The sequence below is a fragment of the Tamandua tetradactyla genome, chromosome 6 (genome assembly GCF_023851605.1).
Source record: "Tamandua tetradactyla isolate mTamTet1 chromosome 6, mTamTet1.pri, whole genome shotgun sequence".
NCBI lineage: Eukaryota > Metazoa > Chordata > Mammalia > Pilosa > Myrmecophagidae > Tamandua > Tamandua tetradactyla.
In genome coordinates, this window is record NC_135332.1 from 86,521,586 (window position 1) to 86,541,374 (window position 19,789).

Genomic DNA, 19,789 nt, shown 5'->3' on the forward strand with positions numbered 1-19,789 from the left:
TGGCAATATCAATTTGCATTCCTTTGCTTCTTATTTTATTATATAGTAGCGAGCAGTTCTGCTCTGATCTTCTCTTACCCTGCCTTCCCCTTTACTACTTCAGCAGGCATTTCAAGTTTTATTAAAGGGCCAGCATATTTAAAGCATAGCCAGGCTGCTGTCTCAGTGAGATCTTAGTACAGGCACAGAGATTATAAACTAAGAGAAGGCTGGAGTAACGAGTAAGATCCTTGGGTTTTTCTGGGCTATTTTGTAAGTGCTGTTTTACATAGTATTTATATCAGGTTGTGGGCTGAATGAGAGCTTAACTCCAAAGTTTATTATTAACACCTCCTGTTCCCAGGTTGACTTGGGGATGCCCTCCTTCTTTCAAGAAAGGAGGACAAAATGCAGCAAGAACCTTTGAAATTCTGCCTTGAGACCCGGAAGCTCTGTACAGCCTGGCCGCAGTCATTCACAGCCACTTGCCTTTCCATTCTAGCTAGCACTTGGGCTCTTCCCTACAGAGTTTACTTAGACCAGGCCCTCGCTAAGAAGTTAGAGCTCACTGTTGCCTGTGCCAGGACTAAGCGATGTAGTCAGCAGACCACTGGTGTTGAAACTGCTAATAATAGCATAATTGAGTTTGAGGATTCAGAAACTTTTATGGCAATTTGATGTATTATGTGTCTTGAATCTAATGATAGAAACTTTTCATGCTTCTTTTAAAATTTTCATTTTTCTAGGTGTTCCTTTTCATTGTATTTTACAAGTGTTCATCTATGACAAGTTGGAAGTGAAACCAGACACAACTGGTCCTTCACCACAGACAGTTGAGAACAACTGTAAAACCATTTTCACTTTTTAAAATCTTTTGGGTTTGTGATAGATCTATCTATTCAAACAGGATATTTTATAGTGGACATAAGTGACAAATGCCTATGACTGGTTAATCTTTAAAGAGCTTTAAGAAACAAATGACCAGAGATACAGAAGGGCTACAGTTACGATCAAAGTAAGACATCTATCTATGGTGAGGAAATTGAAAGGCATTTTTTATCTGGAAACTTGCAAAGATTTGGCAGCCTTAGTCTTACAACTTTAGCTCTGGTTCAATATCAAACACATGACAGAATTCTGTGAGACTTTGGAAGTAGAATCATCAAGAGCAGCTCTTGGGGACATTTACTATCTTGGTGAGAGAACCTCCTTCTAACTAACCCTGTGGTCTCCTGACTGCTCATTAAAGGAGTAGGCGTCCCAAATGCCAAGCTGTCAGAATCCATACCTGGAATTCCATGAATGCCACTAAGGGGGTAAGAAGGTTGATGTGGGGGGGAGTCAGATGGTCTGTCACAGATCAGGCATAGAACATTATGGAGAAACTCAAGGAAGGCTTAGTGAGGAAATGTTGCCCATTTAAAATTCTTTCCAGGGACTTCCGGAGAAGATGGCGGCTTAGTAAGACGCGCGGGTCTTAGTTCCTCCTCCAGAAAAGCAACTAAAGAAACAGAAACAATACGAAACAGCTCCCGGAGTCACGACAGAGACCAAAAAGACAGCGTACCCCATTCTGGAACAGCTGAACGGGCAGGGAGAATCTGCTGCGGTGAGATACCCGAGGGGTGCGCGTTTTCCCGGCCGGGGCGGCTGGCGACTGGGGTCCCCTCCACTCACGTGGCTCCCCGGTCTGACTGGGAACGTTGGATAGCGGGGCCCTCCCATCACGCTTGGCGTTTCGGGCCAGCTGGGCAATTAGGACCGGCACTCTCCCAAGCCGCGGCAGCCAGCGACCCCCGCCTCCACGCGCGGTTTCCCGGGCTGACTGCCCTGCAGACAGACGAGCACCACGAGCGCCACCTACGGGGCAGGAAAAGAAAAACAGAGCCCAGAGATTTCACAGAAAAAGCTTTCAACCAGCTGGGTCCCACACCCAGGGAAATGTGATCAAATGCCCAGACACCAGCAGAAAATAATGGATGACGCTCGGAAAATTGAAGATATGGCCCAGTCAAAGGAACAAACCAATAGTTCAAATGAGATACAGGAGCTGAGACAACTAATGCTGAATATATGAACAGAAATGGAAAAACTCTTCAAAAACCAAATCAGTAAATTGAGGGAGGACATGAAGAAGACATGGGCTGAACAAAAAGAAGAAATAGAAAATCTGAAAAAACAAATCACAGAACTTATGGGAGTGAAGGACAAAGAAGAAAAAATGGAAAAAACAATGGATACCTACAATGGTAGATCTAAAGAGACAGAAGCTACAATTAGTGAACTGGAGGATGGAACATCTGAATTCCAAAAAGAAACAGAAACTATAGGGAAAAGAATGGAAAAACTTGAGCAGGGGATCAGGGAACTGAATGACAATATGAAGCGCACAAATATACGTGTTGTGGGTGTCCCAGAAGGAGAAGAGAAGGGAAAAGGAGGAGAAAAACTAATGGAAGAAATTATCACTGAAAATTTCCCAACTCTTATGAAAGACCTAAATTTGCAGATCCAAGAAGTGCAGCGCACCCCAAAGAGAATAGACCCAAATAGGCGTTCTCCAAGACATTTACTAGTTAGAATGTCAGAGGTCAAAGAGAAAGAGAGGATCTTGAAAGCAGCAAGAGAAAAACAATCTGTCACATACAAGGGAAACCCAATAAGACTATGTGTAGATTTCTCAGCAGAAACCATGGAAGCTACAACACAGTGGGATGATATATTTAAATTACTAAAAGAGAAAAACTGCCAACCAGGACTCCTATATCCAGCAAAATTGTCCTTCAAAAATGAAGGAGAAATTAAAACATTTATAGACAAAAAGTCACTGAGAGAATTTGTGACCAAGAGACCAGCTCTGCAAGAAATACTAAAGGGAGCACTAGAGTCAGATACGAAAAGACAGAAGAGAGAGGTATGGAGTAAAGTGTAGAAAGAAGGAAAATCAGATATGATATATATAATACAAAAGCCAAAATGGTAGAGGAAAATATTATCCAAACAGTAATAGTACTAAAAGTTAATGGACTGAATTTCCCAATCAAAAGACATAGAATGGCAGAATGGATTACGACCCAGCAATACCACTGCTAGGTATCTACTCAAGGGACTTAAGGGCAAAGACACAGACGGACATTTGCACACCAGTGTTTATAGCAGCATTATCTACAATTGCAAAGAGATGGAAACAGCCAAAATGTTCATCAGCAGACGAGTGGCTAAACAAACTGTGGCGTATACCTACGATGGAATATTATGCAGCTTTAAGACAGACTAAACTTATGAAGCATGTAATAACATGGATGGACCTAGAGAACATTATGCTGAGTGAGTCTAGCCCAAAACTAAAGGACAAATACTGTAAGGTCCCACTGATGTGAACCGACATTCGAGAATCAGCTTGGAATATATCATTGGTAACAGAGACCAGCAGGAGTTAGAAACAGGGTAAGATAATGGGTAATTGGAGCTGAAGGGATACAGACTGTGCAACAGGACTAGATACAAAAACTCAAAAATGGACAGCACAATAATACCTAAGTGTAATGTAACTAGGTTGGAACACTGAATGAAGCTGCACCTGAAATATGTTTTTTTGTTTGTTTGTGTGTTTGTATCTTTTGTTTTTGTTTTTTTTCTTTTTCCTTTTTATATATATATATTATTAGTATTATTATTTTAATTCTCTTCTCTATATTAACATTCTATATCTTTTTCTGCTGTTTTGCTAGTTCTTTTCCTAAATCGATGCAAATGTACTAAGAAATGATGATCATACATCTATGTGATGATACTAAGAATTACTGAGTGCATTTGTAGAATGGAATGATTTCTAAATGTTGTGTTAATTTCTTTTCTTTTTTTTGATTAATAAAAAAATTTTAAAAAAAATTCTTTCCAGGTTAAAAAAATTTTTTAACAGCTTGATTAGATTTAATTCATATATAATAAACTGTCCCATTTTAAATTGTACAATTTGATAAGTTTTGACGTATGTATATTCCCGTGAAACTCATTACAATCCCGGTAATGAAATAACCATCCCTCCCCAAAGTTACCTTTTGCCCTCCTGCAGTCCTTTTTTCCTGTCCCTCCATGCTCTGCACCTGAGTCTCCAAGCCACCACTGGTCTCTTTTATATCAATCTAGATTAATTTGCATTTCCTAGAGATTTATATGGAATCATACATGTTTTTTTGTCTGTCTTCTTTACTCCGCATAATTATTTCAAGATTCGTCCATGTTTTTTTAGCATGCCAATAGAGTTCCTTTCATTGCCAAGTAGGATTCCATATTCATCTGTTGATAAGAGGTATGGTTTTCAGGTTTTGGCTATTAAAATAAAGCTCCTGTAAATGTTCATGTACAGGTATTTATGTAAACATGAGTTTTCATTTCCTTCGGATAAATGCCCAAGAATACAATTGCTGGGTTGTATGGTACTTGTATGCTTTTTTTTTTTTTCACAGAAACTGCCAAACTTTTTTCCAGAGTGGCTGTATTAGTACATGCCCACCAGCATCCAGTTTCTCTGCACTCTCCACAGCATCATTTGGTGTTGCCATTAGTTTTTTGTTTATTTTTACTTCAAGCTCTTATTAGAGCAGTTGTAAGTTCACAGAAAAATTCATGCAGAAAATATGAGCTTCCTGTATATATTCTACCACCCTACAGCTTTCCCTATTATCAATATTTTGCATTATTTTTGGTACCTTTGTTACAAATGATGAAATAAATATGATTTTGACAAGCAAAAAGTGTCAAAATATAAAACAAAACCACATTCTATCATTGAAAACTACTTCACTGGTAACACTGGAACAGTAGCCTATCTTTTTTTTTTTCTTTTGGGGGAGTCTGCTTTTGAAGACTTATGAAAGCATTGGTTTTGAGCCACAGGTATATTCGGATTATATTATGTTTTTGGTTTAGGATCTCATTTGACACGCTCAGTATTTTGAGTAGTTTTTTTTTTTCCATTGCTAGCATGTCCGTCCTCTTGCCTACTTTTGAGATGTAGTGTTTTTCTTTAGGAGTAATTTATTATACTTTATTAATACAGAAAAAGATAGCTAAGACAATTAGAAGTCCATTTTTTTTTTTCTTTTTGAGTAATCTAGCAACCGTGCTAAATTCATTTATTAATTCCAGTAGTTCAGCTGTAGATTCTTTTAGGTTTTCTTTGTGTATAATCATGTTGTCTATGAATAATGACAGTTTTCTTTCTTCCTTTCCACCCTTCATGTTTTATTTCCTTTTCTTCTGTGACACATGACTGTGGCTTCCTGAACAGCCTCAGACAAAAACAGTCATGGAAAGCACCGTTTCACAGTCTCAATCTTTGTGGAAAACTGATTTTTCTCCAGTATTTCAGTTAGGTTGTATGTAGATACTCTTCATCAGGTTAAGGAATTTCTTCCTATTTCTAGTTTGCCAAGAGTGTTTCAGAGTTTGTTGAAGGCTGCTTCTGCACATGTCAAGATAACTTGTATGGGGCGGGCCACGGTGGCTCAGCAGGCAAGAATGCTCGCCTGCCACACCAGAGGACCCGGGTTTGATTCCCGGTGCCTGCCCATGTAAAAAAAAAAAAAAAAAAATTAAAAAAAAAAAAAGATAACTTGTATGGTGGTTTGCAGCTGTGTAACCCAGAAAAACATGTTTTTATGCCCAGTCCATTCCTGTGGGTCTGAACCCATCCTAAGAAGGAACTTTTGATGAGATGACTTCAGTTAAGGTGTGGCCCACCTCAGTCAGGGTGTGTCTTAATCCTATTACTGGAGTGGTAAGCTACATTGATGGCTTTTTCAATGTTTAACTACCCTTACAGTTCTAGAATACATTCTCTTGGTCATAATGCATTATTATTTTTAAGTATTGTTGGTTTCATATTGTAATGTTTTAAGATTTTTGCATCTTTGTTTATGGGAGAGATTGGCTTATATCCCTTCTCGTACTGTGCTTGTCAGGATTTGGTGTCATTATTTTGCTTGTTTCATAAAACAAGTTGGGAACATTTTTCTATTTGTTCTCTGGAAGAATTTATCTAATAATATTATTATTTCTTCCTTAAATTGTGGGAAGAATTCAAATTTAAAACATTTTAATTTCAGTTTGAATATGTTTAGTAGAATAGGTCTATTTAGATTTTCTACTTGTTTCCATTTTGCTCAGGTGTACTTTGGAAGGAATTGTGCATTCCGTTAAAATTTCAAAACTCATTGTCATACAGTTCATAATGTTCTCTTATTTCTTATCTTTGGAATCTGTAGTAGTGTGCTCCTTCATTCTTGATATTGCTGATTTGTGCCTTTTCTCTTTTTCCTTTGATTAATCTTGGCGGAGTTCTCTGAACTGTTTTCCACTCAAAGAACTGACTGTGTGTGTGTGTGTGTGTGTGTGTGTGTGTGTGTATTTGGTCAGGCTCCGGGAATTGAACCTGAATTTGTGTGTGTGTGTGTGTGTGTGTGTATTTGGTCAGGCTCCGGGAATTGAACCTGAATTTGTGTGTGTGTGTGTGTGTGTGTGTGTGTGTGTGTGTGTGTGTGTGTGTGTGTGTATTTGGTCTGGCTCCGGGAATTGAACCTGAATTTGTGTGTGTGTGTGTGTGTGTGTGTGTGTATTTGGTCAGGCTCTGGGAATTGAACCTGAATTTCTGGCATGGCAGGTGAAAATTCTGCCAGTGAGCCACCATTGCCCATCCAAGAACTGACTTTTCAGCTTGTTCAAATTGCAGTGTTAGAAATCAATAACTTAAATAATTGATTTTCAGTTTTCATCTCTTATTACATATTTATATGTATATTCTTCTCTATTATATGTTTAAAGACAAAGATATTTTAATCACAGTACAGCTTTAGCTGCATCCAGTAATTTTAATATTTGTTTTCATTGCATCATTCAGTTCAGCATTTTTTTATGCTTTCTTGTTATCTGTTGGATTACTTGACATACCTTGCTTAATTTTCTTTTTGTTACTGTTATCTAACATAATTCCTTTGTCACCCACAGAACATATTCTGCGTAAACTTAGTCCTTTGATATTTATTGAATCTTGCTTTTTCGCCCACCATATAGTTAACTTTAGATTTAGTCTTGTGTCCACTTGCAAAGAATATGTATTTTGCTGTTGGGTATAGTCTTCTCTACAAGTCAGTTACACCAGATTTGTTAATCATACTGTTCATAACCTCCATATTGTGCCAGAAGTGAAACCAAAAAGGTATACTCATAAGTGCCACCTCACACCCCCACCCTGTTTTGATCTTTACCATCTCATTCTCATCAGTCTCATGGTCTCTCATTTCTCTTTTGTTTGTGGGGGTTTTTTTTGCACATATAAGTAGTTACGTCTATATATTTTTTACTTCTCTTTTCTGCAAAAGATAGCATACTGCAGGTATCTTTTTCATTTTGCTTTTAAACTTAATAGTATGTCCTGAAAATCATGGGTCATCATTAAAAAAAGAACTTTCTCTTTCCATTTTTTTTTTAATAGATATTGTAGTACTCCGTTGTGGGAATGTCCCATAGTTTTTTCAGTTGCTCTGCTATGTATCAGCATTTCAGTGGTTTCCAAAACTTTGCAAAACTGCAGTGAATAACCTTATGCATATGTATTTTCACGTTGCTAGAACTATATCTTCAACATAAAATCTTAGATGTGAAATTGTTAGGTCAATAGGTAAAGGCACATGTAGTTGTGTTAATTATTGCCAAAGAACGTTCCATAAAGATTGTACCAACTGCGTTCCCACCTCCATGCGTAAGTGTGGCTGCTTTCTCAAACCTTGCCAGTAAACAGAGTGGGTACTATTATATATTCTTCCCTCCCTCCTTTCCTTCTTTCCTTCTTTATAATTGTGGTAAAACACACATAACATAAAAATAATTTAAACCATTTTAAGTGAACAACTTTTCACACCAAGTGTATTAACAAAACTGTATAACTTTCACCATTTTCTATTTCCATACTATTTTCATCATCCCAAACCAAAATCCATATCCATTTAACAATAACTTCCCCCTGCCCCCTTCCCCCAGCCCTGTTAACCATTATTGTACTTTTTTTCTCTAGAAGTTATTCATCTAAGTATTTCCTTTGAGAGAAATCATACAATATTTGTGCTTTTGCATACAGATTATTTTGCTCGGTATGATGTTTTCAAGGTTCTTCCGTGTTTAAACGTGCACCAGGACGTCATTTCTTTTCACAGCTGAATGTACTCTGCTGTACGGATGGAATCCCATTTTTCCACCTCTTGTCTGATACCTGCTAGTGTTGTGCCTGTCCTTTTTTTGTTGTTTTTTTTTTAATTTTTTTTATTACATGGGCAGGCACCGGGAATCGAACCTGGGTCCTCTGGCCTGGCAGGCAAGCACTCTTACCTGCTGAGCCACTGTGGCCCGCCCTGTACCTGTCCTTTTACTCCTTCCAGGAGTAAAGAGAAAAAAGTGCTGCCAGAAGCTCTTCTGGTTCTTCTCATTAGCAACTTGGGCTTGGGCCTTCTAGCTCTTCAGGTCCCAGCACCGGGCTTTTCTGACTTTTCCCTGTGGAAGTTTTAGTCTTGCCCAAGTTACTTCCTCATATTCAAATGGAAGTTGTCTGATCTCATTTTAAAAGTTCAGTTGTTTATGCTTTTTTACTTGTCTCTGCTAAACAATGAGTGGGCTGAAGGGAAGGACTGCATTTCAGTTATTTTTAATCACCACTGCCTAGTATGTGTAATGACTGCACATGGGTTTTTGTGATCAAAAACTTTCATCTCAGGTAAAGGTTTACAAAAGTAGGTAAATAGCAAAATTAACAAATTTAGCTTTCCTGTGAGATTGTCTCACAAATGTAAAATATATGGTAAAAAGATTGTTAGAGTATTTATAGATAACACAATAAATTTTTGACAGAATGAAATAGAACCTCCTGGTCTTTTACTCATTTATTTAACAAATGTTTCTTGTGCTGTCCTGACTCAGGCCCCACTCTGGGTGTCAGGTGGGGGCGCCTTGTAGGGAATATCTTGGTAGATTGAGTTCTTATTCTCTTCAGGCCCACCTGATAAGATGTCTTCTGCATATGTCCTATAAAGATAAATTAGAACAGTGTTGTTAGTATAAATATATTGCACACTGAAAATTATTTTTTTTCTTACAGAATATGACAGATACCTAGCATCTAGCAAAATCATGGCAGCTGCTTACCTTGACCCAAACTTGAATCACACACCAAATTCGAGTACTAAGACTCACCTGGGTACTGGTATGGAACGTTCCCCTGGGGCAATGGAGCGAGTACTAAAGGTCTTTCATTATTTTGAAAACAGTAGTGAGCCAACCACATGGGCCAGTATTATCAGACATGGAGATGCCACTGATGTCAGGGTAAGTACTTATTCCTAGGAGATACCTGTAATATGTATTTAGGTAAGGTTTTAATGGCAAATACAGAAAAAGCTAAAGTAATAATTTTCACTTAATTTTTATTTTATATCTGAGACTGCCTACATTACAAAGATTTTAACTTTTTATTCAGTTAAAATGTGAATGACCAGAGTTCTAAAATTTCTTAGGAAATGAATAAATGAATCATATATTATTCATATAATACATTGACACAGTCCCTCCCCTCTCACTTTTGAAAACTCTTGGAAGAGTATAAGAGCAAAAGGCAATTAAAATACCCTTCAATTTTATGAGACAAGAATATAATGTTTCAGAAAGTGTGATTTTGGGGTATTTGTATAATTCAAAATATGATAATTTCTTCAACATTATTGAATATCTGCTGTGTATCAGACTTGAGATACTGTATTAGGTTCTGGAGATGTAAAATGCTCCTGCCAGGACCCTGGTCTTACACCTTAGGTCCACAGGGAACTTTGCTGGAGGTACGTGCCGACTGAATAGGATGACATAGGAGTAATACCTAAATGTAGGGCTTTGGGCTTGAAAGGGTTTCCTTTGGTCAGTTAGTGGTACAGAATTGTGGGGGAAATAGCATCCTAAGCAAAGGTATCTGTGTTTCTGCAAGTGAGGAGACACAAGGAAGCACAACAGCTTCAGAAAACTGAATTCAGTGCGTGCGATTTTAGGAAGTGTTTTCTCTGATCCAACTCCTCCTTCCTACTTGCAGTGCCTTGTCCCTATTCATTGTGAAGGTTTAGAAGGGTCCACCACAACTTGAAGAACCTCAAACATAGTGTGCTTAGTAAAAGCAGCCAGACTCTGACTACTGTATGAAAGTAAAAAAAAAAAAAAAAAAAAAGCAGCCAGACTCAAAACAGCACATGTTGCATGATTCCTTTTATATGAATTATCTAGAATAGGCACTTCCATAGAGATGGACTATAGATTGATGATTGCCAGAGGATAGGGGCATGGGGCCATGGCAGGTGATTACTTAGTGGGTATGGGGTGTTCTGGAGCAACAAAAATGTTTCAAAACTAGAGAGATGGCGATTGCACACAGTTTTCAATGCTAAATGCTACAGAGTCAAAAACTTGATAATGTTTAATTGTATATTATATAAATTTCTCCCCAGTAAAACAGCAAGAAAGAAGGGTCCAGTGCCTAGGAAGATTAGATATCTTTTCCTTTCCTTTTACACTGATTTTTGGTACTCTTTAACTTACATTCCTTCACTATGTTAAAGCAAAATACCAGAGTTGGATAGAGTTTAGATTTTTGCCTGAAGTGTTACATTTTTTAAATTATGTATAATTTTCTTTTACCTGTGTGATATTTACATAGCAATATACTGATTAACTTTATTCAAAATGATATGATTGCTTATCAAAAACAGTTGTTGATTCAAATTGGAAATTTGTGTTAATAACTATTCATATATAAATTGTGATATGTTAGTCTTTTATGAATTTTTTTTATGAAACTTGCTAATCTTTACTGTTTTTTTTAATAATCCTCTGTTTTACATTTTACATTTAGGTCCTTGATTGATTTTGAGTTAGTTTTTTATAAGTTGTGACTTGAAGTTGAAGTTCCTGTTTTTGCCTCTGGACAGACAGTTAAAACCTGCACTTTTGGGCGGGCCGCGGTGGCTCAGCGGGCAAAGTGCTTGCCTGCTATGCCGGAGGACCTCGGTTCGATTCCCGGCCCCAGCCCATGTAACAAAAAACGGAAAAACAAAATACAATAAAACAAGAAAATGTTTAAAGATGTTTCCCTTTCTTCCTTCCTTTCTTCCTTCTCTCTGTCTTTCCTTTAAAAAAAAAAAAAAAAAAAAAAAACCTGCACTTTTTATTAACTAGTAGTGTATAGCATGGTCAACTCTAGTCACAAAAGATAGGTAGTTTAAGAGCTGGGCACATCGCCCTTCAAATAAAAATGCAGTTCTTTTTGTAAGAAGGGGAGAAGGAATGATTAGTAGATAGGTAATCAGCGTTGTTGTCAGCAGCAGGTATAGATTTTATCAGTTTTCTTACATTTTTCACTGACTCAGTCTTTTTTTTTTTTTAGAATAAGGCAAGGTAGACTGTTTTGCATGTTGAAATAAATAATTTATTTTTTATTAGAGAAGTTGTAGTTTTATAGAAACATCTATGCAGAAGATACAGAGTTCCCAAATACCCCTCTCACCCACACAGTTTCCCCCATTATTAACATTTTGCGTTAGTATGATTTCTTTGTTAAATTAATGAAGCAATATTATTATATTTGTATTTTAACTAGAGTCCATAGTTCTTATTAGGGTTCCTTGTTTGTATTGTTTGGTCCTGTGGTTTTTTAAAATTTTGTTCTATATATGTATATATATGTCATATATATATGTGTGTGTGTGTATATATACACACACACACACACGACACCTAACATTTCCCCTTTTAACCACATTCAAGTATATAATTCATTGGTGTTATTTATACTCACAGTATTATGCTACTATCACCACCATCCATTACCAAAACTTTTCCATTACCTTAAGCAGAATATATATATATATATAAATATATATATATATTTGGCATGGGCAGGCTCCAGGAATTGAACCTAGGTCTACAGCACAGCAGGCAAGAATTGTGCCACTGAGCCACCGGTGCACCATCAGAATATATTTTTGATATATTTGTTTAAGTTATGTATATTGTTAGGATTAAATGCACCTCTTCCTTTTTACTTTTTAAAATGTGACTACTTGAAAATTTAAAAAGACATATGTGGCCGTATTGTGTTTCTGACAGCTGTGCTCTATAGAAAGTAATTATCAGAGAGACTAGGTTTGGGTCAGAACCAAACCTTTGAAGGAATTGAAAGATTTTCACTAGGGACAATGTAGAGTATTGTAATGTTTTATTACAGAAGTTTTACTTCTCATGTGTCAGTTTTTAAATATTAATACTTCTCCGTATCTGTGCTAATTATGAATTAAGTAGTTTAAATGTTTGTGGATTTTCAGACTCCAAAGATTATAGGTAAAGAATGTAGAATAGCAACAGTAGAGAAAAGATACGCATTTAAGGGGTCTGGAGATCCTTCATGCAGGCATCTTGGCCTTGGATGCTTCTCCAGGTCTGGAACCAATGCTGGCATTTTTGTATGAAGCATCTTGTTATGAGGAAGAACAGGATCTGTTTGGGGTAAGGTCTCTTATAGTGATCTGGTCCCATAGGCATGTTTCATCTATGTAACCAGCCACCTCCTTGAAATCCCCCAGGCTCCACTGAAGTCACCTATAAACCAGAGATCCAGCTATGATTACTAAACCATACTGACAGACTGGTTATGTTCTACTCCTTGTAGAAGTTGGATCCATGGTTCCAAACATCATTCATCTTGAGTTAGTACATTTTGTAACTTTGACTAAATGTCAATGCCATGCTCCAGGCAACTCTGGTAATAAGTATGGACCTCTAGTCCAGAATGGCCAAGATTAGCATGGACTGTATCATACTGAATAAGAACACTCATCTAGAAACATTATAAGGACCAAGAGAACATTTCTAATGCTACCAGAGAAGCCTCCTCCTTAGGGGAAATAATGGCATTTCATTGAATTTCACGTTGGCAATGCCTGATGGAAGAAGACGCTGGAATAGCATCTCTCAGTGGCTCAGGGAAGATAACATAGACCTCTAAAGTCTAAACCACATAAATTATCAAACCAGAAATGGTGCAATGGTGGGTTTTGCAGAGATATAAGAATGTAGAATATAGGAGTGGGCCGTCTTTGATAAAACAATTAGAGATACAATAAAGTACTGGATGGAAGTAGAAGAACCTAGAAGACAGTACCTTCAGAGGACGCAGTAGGTGGTGGCTCTGCGTGCTGTCTCCTTTACCCTCTTTATATATCTTCACAGCCTCTGAGAGCAGCAAACCTGGTTTAATCCAATTCTCTGCCTACTCCACACCTTATCCCCATGTTTTGTTTGGTTCTTTCTAAGTGCGTGACCCAAATGTCACTCAGGTGTCCTATATTTTCCTTAGTCCCAGTCTCCTAGAGAACTGTTTCACACCTTCTCCTTTCTTAAACCTCCAACAAGTGAGAAATTTCACAAATTCCCCACCGCTAGCATGTATGCATAGCCCAATTCTGTCTTTCCACCTCTTACACTTCTGGTGCTTCAGTCTGATATTTACCTCTTCTTTTCAGTACCTAGATCCCTGGGAAATCCTCTTTCACTCCTCTTTTGCTCATACCCCATATGCAGTACATTAGCTAATCCTGTCAGCATTTTCTCCAAAATATGTCTACAATCCATGGGTTTCTTGTGGCCTCCGCCACCACCACTGCTACTGCTACTGTCACCTTCATCTGCATTGTCCCCTGGTTTCTTAACTGACACCCTTGCTTATTTGTCCCCTTAGGTCAACTCTCAGTAGACCAATGAGAAGAATCCTATTGCAATGTTGACCTCCGCCCCCCTCCCCACTCAGCCCCCCAGGGGTTCCCATCTCCTTTAGAATCAATCACCTTCCGGTCCTTCAAAAGGATGCTTCCCTTCCCCATGATGCCCTGTGATCTTCTGTCCTACCAGCCACTCATTTTTCTTTCTGCCTCCTGGAGCTCTTTCTCTTGGAGGCCAGACATCGAATCAGTTATTTGTTCAACTCAGCATCCCCCCACCTCACCCCCCTGCTCCTGCCCAGGGGGCTCCCATTTCTTTCAGAGAAAAATGCCAGATTCTTCCTGTGGGCCAACAAGGACCTCTGTGATCTCCACCCTCCTATCCTCACACCCTTCTCTCCCTCTGCCTTTCATTTCCACCCAGTTCTAGTTCCCTATCCCCGCCATCTGTCTTCTCCCATCCCTGTTCTGTTCAGATTACTTGTTGTCCCTGAGCTTGACTTGCTCATGTCTTACCTACTTTCGTCCACTAGACTGTCTTGGGCAACTGCATCGCCCTAGGAGCCTTTCACCTGCATAGTCTTGTCTGTGACCTGAACATGACCAGGCAGGTGCACAGTGTGCTCAGTTTGTGCTGAAGAGAAATACAGATTAGGAAAATTTGTTGCAGAAGTAAAAAGCCATAATAGACTAATAAGCAAAAAGAAATTGAATGGAGAATCAGAGGTTATCTCTATCCAAAACTGTACCTTGCTTGACTGGTATATCTGTCAACCCTTCATTCTGTTACTGGACCAAGGCAGTGATTTCTTTGCCCAGTGCACTCAATGACCAACTCCTGAGACACCATATTTCAAAGAGAGAAAGAATTTATTGCTAGGCATGAAGCAAGAGAGACGATGGCCTATCGGCCCAAAAATCTGTCTCCCCAAACTGCAGTAATTCTGATAATTTTATAGTATTAACCCATGTGGTGTGCAGGTTTTAGAATAATGAGCACAGTGGCCCCAGATGATGCAATTAGATGTGACCTAATTACTGAGTGTGTACAGATTGATTAATGTTTAGTCATAGAACGTATGTAAGAACATAACGGCCTTAATATGATGATGGGTGTGATTTTTAGTATGATAATGAGTTATAGGTGACTTATAAGTTAAAGTCTAAGCTACTGTGCATGTCAAGTGGGCCTATTTTGGTTAGGCCAGCTTTGGTTATCAGGATAACTTTGGATTTGGGGTACATTAGTTCTGGGCTGACCCAAGACCCTTCATTAATAAACATTAGTGTCTGTCTTCAGTGATCATAAGACTCTTAACCAAAAAACTGGATAAGTAGGTACAAGTTAAGGTTTTACACTTGTTTTATAATCACAGGGTTTTACAATCACAGGGGCGCATGATAAAGGCTTTACAATCATTATCAGAGATCAAGGCAGCTGGATTACAGTTCAGAGATTTCAGATATTCCCCTCTGTCTACTCTACCAAAAAGTAAAAAGGAATATCTGTTTAATGATTCATTAATCATAATCATCCCTTAAATCCTAACTTCTTGGTTATAATTCCTAGTTTATTTTTTAAAAATTATAAGGCCTAGGACAGTTCGTTCAATAACACAAACTCTGGGCAGGTACAATATAAAACTGATAAGGAACTAAATAATGATTGACTTCTTTGACAATATTCTTGTCATGTTGAAAGCATTTTAAAATTTCACTAATAAAGTGCATTGGACTGTTATAAATAGCACAGCTTCAGTTTTCATTAGCCCTCATAAATTATCAGGGAAAGATTAACTTCATTATCTGAACCTGTAATAGTAAATAAGTTAAATAACTCATTCTGTGTGGTTTGCTTGAAAGAATGTTGTACTTGGTTGGAGTATTATTACTAGTTATTGTTTCCAACCTGGTGGAGGGAAGAATAGCAGTGGAAAGTACAAATCTGATCAATTTAAAATCAGCCTTCTGATTTGAGAAGAAAGTGCATAAACTTTTTGAACTCTGAGTTTGTAGAAGTTGGAGCCATGTGCTCAGAATCATGTCAGTTTGTGGAAACAGACTGGCTTGTGCTAAGAATGACTGGTAGTTGTAGGGGAAGGTAATCTTTCAGGCATCAACAATTGCCTGGAGGATTTGCTCTTCAAGAGGACAAATCCTCGGGTCTTCAGTGGTCATTGTTAGGTTTTGTTTGTTGAAGCTCTATGTGTGTTATAAAGATAAGCTCTTCTCTCTGATGGAGGAATCAGGTGAGTGAGCATTAGAAAGCTTGAATGCTGATTACTATGGGTTCAGAGTATTTGGGTGCTGGAAAGGACTAAAGAGGTCTTAACAAATTAAACTATTTCTTTACATAACAGAATATAATTTAGGAAGAAAGCTAGAAAGATAAACTTAAAGAGACAGATGGGATCAAAAGTATAATGTAACAGGAGAACATGTGATCTCAGGACCTGAGACAGAATTTTCTCACCAAAACCTCAGAGATGGTGACCATGGTAGGCAGAATAAGGGCCCTTGGAGATGCCCATATCCTAATTATGAGAAACTGGGCAGATGCCGCCTTACATGGCAGAGGATTCTCTCAGATGTGGTCAAGATTCGGGACCTTGAGATAGAGAGATCATGAGTCCTTTCAGCCTTCAGTCAGAGAGATGTAAGACAAGAAGAATGAGAGAGATGCTGGGTCACTGGCTTTAAGCATAGAGGAAAATGCCTTAAGCCAAGTAATGCAGGAAGCTTCTAGAAGCTGGAAAGGGCTGTGAACCAGTTTCCTTCACAAAGGGATGCTTGCCTGCTTAAACCTGTATTTTAGCCCACTGTGTCCCATTTCAGCCTTCTGAACTATAGAACTGGAAGTTAACAAATGGCATTGTTTTAAGCCATAAATTTATGGTAATTTGTTACAGCAGCCATGAATTTGTTACAGCAGCTACGGGAAATTGATACAGTGACTGGGGGCCGTCAGGAGACAAAGGGCATTCTTTGTCTTGGAGGAGTTTTAGGAGAACTCATAATTTGCTACTGAATCAAGAAAAGATGCATGAGGTGTGTTAAAAAACAGAATTTGGATTTCTGGACCCTGTTTTTGATAACTGAATGGTGATAGACTCGTAGGAGAACAAGGTACCATCAAAGAAGGTAGGAATCTGTTGGTTTTCTAATAGAAAGCATCTGAAAGAAACACATTGAGAAAAAGAACCATGGGATATTGGTGGTTCATAGCCATTTGTGATGATTACGCTTGGTAATTCTAAGCAGATCAGGGTTGAGAACAAAACATGTGGCCTCAGATATCTCCTTTTGTATAGAGAAATCTTGAAAATGGCCTATGAGGAGATAGCTAAAAGTATCAAATAAGCCATTCTGGTCCTATTCTCCTCCCCTCCACTCTCCCTGCAGGCCAGTTAATCCTGTCGTGCACATATTCATGTGTTTCTCCTACTAGACTGCAGACTTTGAGGGTAAGAATGGCATCTTATCCATCATTCTTTCTCCTGTGCCATGCGCCTTGTGGGTACTGTAGACGATCATTGAATTTATGGATGGATGACCAGCAAGGAATGGGCACACAACTGAAATGGAAAGTTCATTTCACCTTAGTCGGACCAAGAAAATTCATAAAAGTACTCACAGAAATGAACAAAATTACAGCCATATCTCACTAGTTGTAATCAGGGAATTGTAAATTATAGTAACAGCTGTGAAATGTGCCCCTTTTTGGGTCAAATTATAAAATTTTTAAAGATAGATTTTTATCCAATACTAATATAGGATGAAGGGCAAGTCTTATATATATATATATATATATATATATATATATTTCAGATATAATTGGTAGAATTTTGTTGTGGGCGATAGATTTTTATCTAATACTAACATAGGATGAAGGGCAAGTCTTTTATATATATATGTATTTCAGATATAATTGGTAGAATTTTGTTGTGGGCAGTTTGTATGTAATTATCAAAAGAAAAATAACTATCCTTCAGTAGTGAAATAGCTGGATATACGCACTGCCGTGTGTTGATAATAGATAAGCATGACAAGGACATTGACTTTATTTTCAACTCTAAAAATAATTCCTTATCAAAGATGTCTACTATGAGAATTTAATCTAGAAAGTCATATAATTCTAAAGCCTGTGATATGAGATAAACGAAGAAATGGGAGATTTCAGAATAGTCTGGTTTTGTTTGGGGTATTAAAGGATTAGATTGTCATGACTCTTTAAAGCCGAGATGAGAAATTTAAATTTAATTCATCTACTTTTAGTGGCATATTTAACCCTTGTCCCACTATTGGTCCCCAGAGACCATCGCTTTTCTACATGTATATATTCTAGGAATACTGTGTATGTGTACTCATGTGCATGTATGTGTACATGTGGGTGTGTGTGTTACACGGGAAATCATAGTGTCCTACAACTGTTTGGTACATTGTGTTATTTGCCCACTTAAGTAATCTTGGTGAGATGGTTGCCTAACAGAACATCCAGATACACTTTATTCTTTTTGCTAGCTCTAGAATATTCCTTTGTAAGGATTTATTATCAATTAATTAACCTGTTCCCTGTTAGTGGGCAGTTGGGCTATTTCTCCTGTCACTTCCCTGAGCAGCGTTGCGTGAGTCCAGTTGTGCACCCATCCTGTCAGCTGTGTGCATGACCACCCCATAGGAACTCGTTGAATCACTTTGGATAAGTGTCTAAACAAGCCTGCACAGTGAGTGAGGCTGGGCATCTTCTCATAAATTTAAAAGTCTTTTCTGTTAAGTGTTTGTTCCATTGAAGATTTTTGACTAGAATAGACACACAGGTCATAGAATTTGAGAGCGGACAGGTGCCATCCACTTTGCATTAAACTAGTCTTCTCTCCTACCTCCTTCTCACCGATGTGAGCCCCTTCCTGACAGGAAGATGTCTGTTTACTCATTTGCCCCCTATAACTGCATAGCAGCACCCAAGTGCTTCTGAGTTAAGGAGCATAAGCTTTCAGCACTACTTAGTTTTCAAAGTCATTTCTTGAATTATTCAAACTAAATATTTTGTTCTCAAAGTTGTAATTCTTTGTTAAGTAATTGAGTATATATATTTAAGCACTAAGATATAAGTACTTATGTATCATATAATAGTGCTGATTGCTATCCAAATTGAGTTAGAAATGAAATGTAGAAGGGTATAGAGAATGAGAAATAGGACAAAATTCGAAAGCATAATGAAAAACAAAAATTAAACAAAAGATGATTTCTATGTATTTATGGCTTTTAATTTTTTGATAGAGAGTGAAAGTTTCGGTTTTATTTAGCCATGAAGATAGCCACAGTATGAGAGTCCTTTATTTCGGAAAACCCAAACTCAAAATCCTTCTGGGTCTAAGTAACTCTTTAGACAATGTGCTCAAGTGACATGACCAAAATTCTGTTTACTCACAGACCTTCAGGATTAGGAACGTGCTTTTCCCCATGAAACACCACAGTTCTTAATATTGGTTCTCTGCAGATGGGCTCCACTGTATGCCCTGTTGTTTGAAGGAGATGAAGGTAACCTTGGCATGGGGTCACCAGGGCAGGCTCCCTACAGAAGGGAGGATTTACCCTAAGGTGTTAATGATGGCAATACAAGTTTAAGGAGTGCCTTTTGTCCTGCTCTGCCTTACCTCTGTGCCTGCACATGGAAGGAGAGGAGCACGAGGGAACTGAGACAGATGTGCCCTGCAGCTCTCACGGAAAGAAGGCTGCCCTGACACTGTAGTAGCAGTGAGCTGTGACGTGATCAGATCTGTGTTTAGCAAGGGTAAGCTGGTGTTGGTGTGCACTTTACTGAACTGGCAGAGCTGGGACAGGGAGACAAAAGTTCTTTTGTAGGAGCTTGAAAGAGGCGCCAGTCCAGTCTGTTGCAGCTCAGGGATTTGTGTGTTGACAAGGAGAAGCTGCAGAAATAGCTTTGAGAGAATTAGCAAAAGATGCCCCTTCCTCTTGGCTACCCACCCATCCCAGAATGCAAGACATAA

General features: G+C 38.2%; 1 protein-coding gene across 20 annotated transcripts in view; it reads left to right on the forward strand.

Moving 5' to 3' along the window:
• The window catches only part of PTK2 (protein tyrosine kinase 2), a 404,029-nt gene that overhangs the window by 147,901 nt on the left and 236,339 nt on the right, over positions 1–19,789 (forward strand). For 18 of the 20 annotated variants that reach the window (XR_013178148.1, XM_077166685.1, XM_077166687.1 and 15 more), the window contains one exon: positions 9,128–9,354. Coding sequence is in view for 19 of the 20 variants with exons in the window: in XM_077166701.1 (XP_077022816.1) it covers positions 9,128–9,354 (227 nt within the window). In the remaining variant the exon portion in view is untranslated. Of the gene's footprint in view, positions 1–1,463; positions 1,589–9,127; positions 9,355–19,789 lie in introns of those variants that run through there. The other 2 variants (XM_077166693.1, XM_077166692.1) reach the window with 2 other exon arrangements.